Raw genomic sequence first — 8,368 nt, forward strand, 5'->3', positions numbered from 1 at the left:
GTAAATATAAATACATCTTTTTGTTTTTGTTACGAAGTTCCTAACAACTGTAACAGTTTTAGCACAGTCTTCTTAAAAAACAATCAAAGTAATATACATTTGAAGGCTCTAATTGAATGGTGGGGTGATGATAATAATAATAATGTGGATACACGGAATTTAGAGCTCACATCTTTCTCTAAGTTGCTAAGATGCCTCATGAACTGTCTGCAGCATACACAACAGGCTGCTCAGAGGACAAACAGAGGAGAGCCAGGAAGCCTGCTTCAAATTTAATTCACCTATGTCTAGCTCCTCCTTTGGCAGCCTACCTTGTCATTTTTAAAATACAATTTTCTTTCTAGTGAAGGTCATTGCAGTGGGACATATGGCAAGAAGGGAAATGTCCTCCCAGGAAAGAGAGTCCCTGTATTTTCCCCACCCCTTTAGTTTCCTTTCTTTCCTTTCCCTTGGACTCCAATCTGATGCTCTACTTATGAAGTTCTCAGTGACAACCATATCTCAAGATATAAGACAGGAATGCCCTTTGATTATGAGGAAAGAAAAGTGAAGCATACCTTGTGTAAACTGAGCCACACTGTGGTTGCCTTTGCCCAGGTTGAGGAGATACCCATGTCGGGGGGCCTCTGTCACAATGAACCTAAGAGAAAAACGTAAGCTGTCTCGGTCCTCTGCTTTCAACACTTTGCTTGTGATCATGAACCCCAAGTGGCCCGTGGCCAGAGTGCGAAGTGTGGAGGCCCCTTTGTTTACTGCAATTTGGGGGACACTGTTGTCAACTGCTAAAATCTGGATCTTCATCACTTGGGGTCTCCTTGTTTCAAATACTGTATCAGGAAAAACATAGAACTCTGCATGGGAACCGTCAGTCACGGTGAAGGAGAAGCTGTCTTCTCTTGACTCGGTGCCATCATGTCTGTAGCTGATTAAGTTTTCATTCAAGTCTTGCTTGGTAAATATCATGACGGGTCTTGTATTGTTGAACAGGAGCTGACCATGGACAGGCACCTGGGTAACAGTGAATTTCAGGAGTTTGTCTGGAGTATCTCTGTCTTCCACAGTGAGCTCAAAGGGAGTAATCAGCTTGTTTTCACCTTCGCTGACAACCAGGCTATGGATGGTGACCACTGGCTTTTTGTTGTCCACATCACTGATGGAGATACGGAATGTCCGGAAGACGGGGTTATGGCCGTCAGTGACTTGAAACTCAAAGCTGTCCATCCTCACCTCATCATCAGCTGTGTGGATGTAGTAGATTTTGTTGCCAGCCAGTTGGAGCTGAGTGAAAGATGTGATGGACACTCCAGGTTGGTCTGTGCATTCTAAGTGACCTCTCATGGGAGCCCTGGTGATGGTAAAAACTAAGTTTTCATCTGGACTGTTCAAGTCACTAGTGCTTAGCAGGTCTGTTGTGAGGGTGGCCTTACCACCTTCTTTCAAGGATACCCCCTTACTTATCACATCAGGGAAGACGATATCAAGGCTCCCAACAGACACATAAAAGTAGCGATCTATGAGGGCATTTATTCCATCCGTCACATCAAATTTAATTAGATCCCGAATGCCCTCTTGCCCAAAATGGATGTACTGAATTAAATTCCTGTCCACCTCATCCTGGGTAAAATTCATGCCCAGTGTGATATTTTCAAAGACACCTGTAGGTTTTTGTCTCTGCAGTAAGCCATGTCCTGGCCCATAACGAATAATATAAACCAAGGATTTGTCATCAGAATCTAAATCAGTTGCCATCAATATTTTGTTGTTGATTATTTTGGTTTCTCCAATTTCCACTTCCAGGCCATTGTTGATGGCCATTCTGGGGGTCTCGTCATCAACAGGGATAACCAGAATCAGGACCGTCTTCTCCACAGAGTGCTTCCCATCCGTCAGTTTAATCACAAAACTGTCTTCTTGGGTTTCAGAGTCGTCGTGCTCATAAATAATGCTGGAGCTCTCTATGATCTGGTCCAAGGTGAAGCTTTCTACCAAAACCGTGCCATTTATCAGCTGGCTCATGATGTGACCATGGGCAGGAAACCTGGTGATAGTGAAAGTTAAGTCGTCCCGGGGAATGTCAGCATCAGCAGCATTGAGGATGGGCGTATCGACCACCAGACTCATGCCTTCCATCACCATAAATTCTCTCAGAAACATTTCTGGCAGTTCATCGTTGGTGGGAATGATTACAATGGGGAAGAAATGTCTCTCTGAAAAGTTAATGCCATCAGAACAACGAAATACAAACCGGTCTTCCACAGGTTCTACGCCTCTGTGGACGCTCTGGACATAGTTTATATGACCTTGCTTGAGATCTTTCAGCGTGAAAGCACTTATGGCAACTCCTGCTCGTGATTTTTCGGAGCCTGGGGCTGGAGAGATGTTTTCAGCATAACCGGAGGTAGGCTGAATGACGATGGTGCACAAGATGTCATCGTTGAGGGAGTCAACGTCTTCAGCACTTATGTGCATGGAGGTTATCACACTTTTATCGCCTTCCATTACTATAAACCGTTCACCTATAGAAATTTCTGGGGCCTGGCTGTCAACCGGGAGGATGGTCACCCACACGGTAACTCCCTGGATTGTATTACTGCCTATTCTCCATTCCTGAGACATATCTGACAGACTCAGGTTAAAAGAGTCCCCTTTGGGCATTAGGCCTATCTCACCACTAGTGTGGGCGTAGATGACAGAGCCCTCCAGGATGTCCTTTTGGGTGAACTGCTCTGCTGGAACTCCATTGACCAGGATTTCTCCATATAAGGGAGGATCTTCCAAGAGGAAAGTCAACATCAAATCATCAGTGTCCTCATCAGTCCCCTTGATAACATTGGCAGTGATTTCAGTAGCCCCATTTTCTAAAACGTCTAGGTAGGACCCCAGAGTGCCTGCAGGAAGGCTCATTATGGGTACCTCATCATCCACGGGCCGCACATTCACTCTGAGAGTGATGGGCACCACATGGTGTCTGTCGCTGACCTCCAAGGAGCAGCTATCAGTCAGAGATTCATCCCCATCATGGGCATAGGAAATCTGACCCTGTTTTATGTCCTCCAAGTGGAAAATCCCACCCACATGCAACATCTGTCCAGACACCCTCATATGGCCATGTTTGGGCGCCTGTGTGAGAGTGAAGGTGATGTAGGCTACATCAGTGTCTACATCATTCACACCCAGCTCAGTCTCACTCAGGATGTGGTGGCCCTTCTCCTGAACAGTGAAGCCGGTGTTGAGGATCTCAGGTGGCTGGTTGTCCACTGGCTGCAAATAAAGGGTGAAGGTGCCTGGAGCCACATTCCCTGCTCGGTCCTCCACATGGAATTGAAACTGGGCCACTCGGGCAGCCACTCCCAGTTCTTGATCTGGAGGTTTGTAAGCAATTTTATGGTGATTGATCTGGGCTTGTGTAAAATGGGCCACCACCACTGAAGGGTTGTCTGTCAGGACCAAGGTGCCCAATGGAGCTGGTGAGTGGTTTTCATCTGTGTCCATTGGGGGTTGTGTCACTGTGTAATGGAGTTCTCGGTCATCTGTGTCCAGGTCAGTGTAGCGCAGCCACTTTTTCCTCAGTGGTGTGAGCTGGGATTCCTGTACCACCATCCGAAGGGGACAGCCGCTGCCCAACTCTGGAGGGAGGCGATCCACAGGATGAATGCGTATCATAAATCTCTGTAGCCCAGACTGATTTGGGGGGTCATGGTTATCCTGGACTCGAAACGTGAAGTGGTCCGTTACTGGCCCAGGACTGTGGGGCCCAGAGTGCCGGTAGAACAGCCTCCCCTCCGTTATGTCCTGCTGCCGCCACTCTGTGACTGTTTTCTCATAGAACGCTCCCTGCTTCCTCCAAGGGCCCCTGATAAGCTCCTCTTCCTCCTGGGGAGGATGGGCTTGGCGGAGAAGCAGATGACCAGTAGTTGAGGAGGGTGACTCCAGCACAAAGAGCAGCAGAGAGTCATCTGAGTCCATGTCAGTTGCACTCAGAGCTTGGGGCAGGATGGGCACGGTTTCACCTTCTGCCAGTGTCAGCCCCGTGTTGGCATTGAGGACTGGCGGCTGGTCATCCACAGGCACTAAGGTGATAGGGAACAGGAATTGCACCTGGTGTCTGCGTCCTCCATCCACCATTTGAAGCACCAGGTTGTCACTCAGTGAGCCGTCTTTGTCATCGTGATGGTAGACCACTTGGCCAGCGGCTAGCTCAGCTACTGTAAAGGTCTTAGGAGAGGAGTTGCCCCTGGAGGCACCCAGAAGGACAAGGTGGCCATGCCGGAGCCCAGCCACCACCTCCAGCTGAACTGCCTCTAGGTCATCCTCATCGCTGATGACCAAGTTTTGTGGTCCACTGCCCGCGGGGCCAGTGAGGGGCCGAGACTGGCCCTCATAAAGAATGAGACCAGTGTTCCGGGTGACCACTGGTGCCAGAGTGTTCATGGGCTTCACCACTACCATGAAGGCAAAAGGATCCGAGGCTGCTCCTTCTGGGTCCACTACCTCCAGCTCCAGTTCAAAGAGACGTTCCTGGTCAGAGTCCTCCGAGGGGGGCTGGTAGGCAATCTTCAGGAGATGCAAATCCCTCTGAGTGAAGGAAGAGAGGGGCAGGCTGCGGTCATCAGTACTCACCAGGCAGCCCTGGCCAGGCTGCAACGGAGAGGTGAGGTTGAAGATCAGCAGGTCAGGGCTGGACTCAGCATCCTCAGCCGCCAGCATGTCCGGCGTCAGGGCAGTCAGCACAAACTGATCCACCTCCACCATCATCATGGCCACAAAACTGGGCTTGGGTGCAGTGTTCTCAGCGCCTCCTCGGATTCTCACCAGCACTTGGAAGTGCTCGCGCTTCAAAGCAGGGCTGCCCACAGGAGATCCCCGCGGGTGCAGCTCCACCACCATGGGCACCCAGTCCCTGTTTGGAGAGCGGCTGGGGGCTGTGTGGCGGTAGCGCACGCCTAGCTCCTGGAACGCTCTGCAGTCCATCAGGAGAGGCTCCTGGGTGCCCCCCTCGCGGGCACGTCCCGGGAACTGCGGGTAACGGAGGAGTTCCCCATAGCGAGGCAGCGCACCCAGGCCGGACAGGATGCCCACGCGACACTCCTCAGTCTCGGGCTGGAAGGCGAACTCCAGGGTCCGGGAGTCCAGGGCATTGCTGGTCCCCAGCAGCTCCTCCACGACCAGAGGCAAGTTCCGAGTCACAACCTCCAGCTGGGTGAAGACCACCTCCACCTCCAGTACCAAAGGTAGCACTGCCGCCCCTCCTGGGGCGTCATAGCGCAACTGCAGCCGGATGCGATCCCGCGAAGGGCTGCGCGCGCCCAGATGAGAGTAGCGCACCTCTCCAGCACCGAAGTCGCACGGGAAGCGCTTGGGACTCAGGCGGCCGGGCCGCTGGGCCAGCGCATCGCTGTCTAGCACGGTCACTGCGCAGCGATCCCCCGGCTGCACCTGCAGCACCAGGTCCTGCAACGGGTCCAGCCAGACCTCACGGCCGAAGGGCACCCGCAGCCCCCGGTTCGCCAGCACTATGGCCTCTTGGGCGGGGACCCCTGCTACGCCCGCCAGATCCGGGGACAGCAACGCCCGGCCGGGGGTAGCGGGCTGTGCCGAGACGCGGCTTACCAGTAACAGGAGAAGCAGCAGGAGCAGCAGCAGCCGGGGCGGCGGCGGAGGCATTGGCTGAAAGCTGGTGGGGTTGGCTGCGTGGAGCACGCAGGCGGTGATCCCGGGGGTCCGGGCCCCGCGCATAGTCCAGGTGTTAAGGCTCAGACGGCTCAGTCTGAGAGCGCAGTCAGTCCGGAGCAAGGAGCGAGAGAGCCGTCCGCAAAGTGCCAGGAACTCCGCACGCTGCCTGCGGAGTCCTGCTGCAGCCAAGGCTGGACCAGAAGGATGAGAGAGTGGCTCAGCGCCGTCCCGGCTGGAGCAGCAGCAGCGGAGGCTGGGCTGTCCCGCCGCGTCCAGCTCAGCGGCTCGCGGCTCCGTCCCGCGGAGAACTGAGCCCCTCCACTTCTTCCCGGGTCCCGGGACACTGAGATTTGAGGGAAATCCCTCCCCTCGTACCCTCTTACTCCAGTCCTCCCAGGAGGCCAATCGTCGGTCCCGAGAGGAGGCCCCGAGTCAAGGGTTGGGTAGCGGCTTCTGCCAATCAGCTCCCACCGGCCGAGGCGGGGAAACCGCGCGGAGGGGAGGAGACACAAGGCGCAACAGGTTGTCCTGGAAGTGGGGGGACTGGCCCCGCTCTGGGCTGCTGGGGCTGGGGCTCCGGCAGCGGAGCCAGAACACGCCGCCCGGCTGGACTCACTTTTTCAGCTGCTTGCGATCCAGGAATACCCCATTTTAGCTCCCATCCCCTAAATTCCATGGGATCCCGAGCAGGGAATGGTTATTTCTCACTGAAACTTGCAAACCCGAGAGGAAAGTTAGACGCAATGTCGCCTGAGTTTGAATCAAACCCAGAGATGTTTAGGGAGACACTCTGGGGGCCTATTTGCATAAGAAGGAAAGCAGGAATTCAAAGCCAGTCTAGAGGAGGTTGCGCCCCCTCCTCGCCCTGCCCCCGCCCGCTGCTGACTCCTCGTAAGTTACAATGAGTCCAGGCCTCGGATTGGTGAGATTTTAACAAGCCCCTCCTTTGCAACCAAATTTCACAGTAAAAGGGGAAAAAGGGCACTTGAAATGTGTGAGAAATGCAGTCTGATAGGAATCGCGAGAGTCGCACCAAAGGATAATTTCTAGGGAATGTGGCCCCAGGCGCCTGCAAAGCCGCCGCTGCTGGGGTAGCTGTCACTAGAGACGTTTCTGTCCCTTCGCAGTAATTAGACTAAGCACAAACTAAACCCGCTCGGCAGCATCACATTTCTTGGCATGCCGAGAGAATTGATAAAATATCCGGAGGGCGAACTAAAATAGGTTAGCTCCCTTCAGTCAGCCGGCTCTGAGGTCAGAACTCGAGCTCCTCCTGCCCTCTTGCGGTTGTCTGGTTTCAGAAGTGCGCAGAGCTGTCTGAAAGGTTTTCTAACTGCGCCCCCCCCCCCAACAACCCCTCACGATGAAAATCTAACCATTTTCCAAATTAGTTCCTTGAGCAGTCTTGCTTATCCCGAGCAAGATGTTTTACTCTGGGACATGTTCTTTCCTTTCTAATAATACAAATCAGATAATTAATTGGAATATAAGATTGAAATCATGGCCATCCTGCCCTTTTCTGCTTAAAGGTATTTTTGATTTGGGGGAAAAATGAATGTAAGACACTGTTAAGCCTTTTTACATTTCAGTCCAAACTGAAGGTATAAGATGCATATGAGGATACACTTCAGTAAGAAGCATTTATTCCTTTAACCCTTTTGTGTCTTTATCCTGCACTCCTCCAGTGCAGGGTTTTGACCCCTGCCTGAGGCATTGAGAGCTATTTTTCAGGCCACAGTACAAACTCTGTACAGAAGTATTGCTGAGAAATGTCAGAGTCGGCTCCAGGAAGCTATGAAAAAATAAAGCTAAATTATATTTTATTCCAGTGTCTGTCCCTGGGAGTCAAAAGGGAGACAGAGTAATTTCAATGAGCCACTTATCCAAACAAATCACATTTAGTTAATTGAATGTTATTTCAGTTTACTCTGTATATTTTGTACTTTTAGGGAACTTGGAACTCCCACTTACCATTGATGCATACATTTCACAATTTAGTACAAAAATGAACATTCAGGAACTTACAAGGGATGCGACCAGTTTTTTAAAACATATGAAAAAATCCCTATCCAGCTTTTCATCAATTTCCAATCTGCTTTGACATTATTATTTTATAACTTAGTAAGCTTATTTATTCTTGCATACAGAATTCAAATTGTAGTGACAAGGAAAAAATCGATTATGTCCCGTTCACAAATAACACAAGTGGGAAGATGCCAAGTGAAGTAAGACATCAAGTTCAGAATATGGTCCTTTATACATTGTATTTCAAATTCTGATTATGTGTTTTGACTGAAAAATATCAACTGGAAGCAAAGTGGTCCTTAGCCGACATAAGCATTGTGATTCTGGGTATGTTCTGACCAGAGCCAGACGATCAGCCTGACCCCTGATGCTTCCCACTGGCTCCAGGGGTTTCCTTTCTTCCTTTTAAAGTCCAACGCTGTTTGACTTGCAAGCAATGATAAGATCAGCATTTGAGGTATGGCAGTGTGCCTGAAGGGCAGAGTTCAATATTTTGTTTCATCGTAAGAAGAATAGAGGTCCACGTGTGTTTTCAAGTAGCCTAAGGGAATCAATAAATTATGATCTTTTGTGACTTTTTAATTTAGCCTGCCCTGATTGAAGTGATGGAATAATTCTTTGGAATTATTATCATTATTTGGTAAATGTCTTAGTTACTTGCTTTTTTTTT

At 50.7% G+C, this 8,368-nt stretch overlaps 1 protein-coding gene across 1 annotated transcript in view; it reads right to left on the reverse strand.

The window, feature by feature from the left end:
* FREM2 (FRAS1 related extracellular matrix 2) overlaps positions 1-5,998 on the reverse strand; it is a 136,942-nt gene extending 130,944 nt beyond the window's left edge. The window contains exon 1 of the mRNA XM_031465926.2: positions 558-5,998. Coding sequence (XP_031321786.2) covers positions 558-5,736 — 5,179 coding nt within the window. The 5' untranslated portion in view covers positions 5,737-5,998. The remainder of the gene's footprint in view (positions 1-557) is intronic.
* Between the last annotated feature and the right edge of the window lie 2,370 nt (positions 5,999-8,368).

This window comes from Camelus dromedarius, chromosome 13, assembly GCF_036321535.1.
Source record: "Camelus dromedarius isolate mCamDro1 chromosome 13, mCamDro1.pat, whole genome shotgun sequence".
Taxonomy (NCBI): Eukaryota; Metazoa; Chordata; class Mammalia; order Artiodactyla; family Camelidae; genus Camelus; species Camelus dromedarius.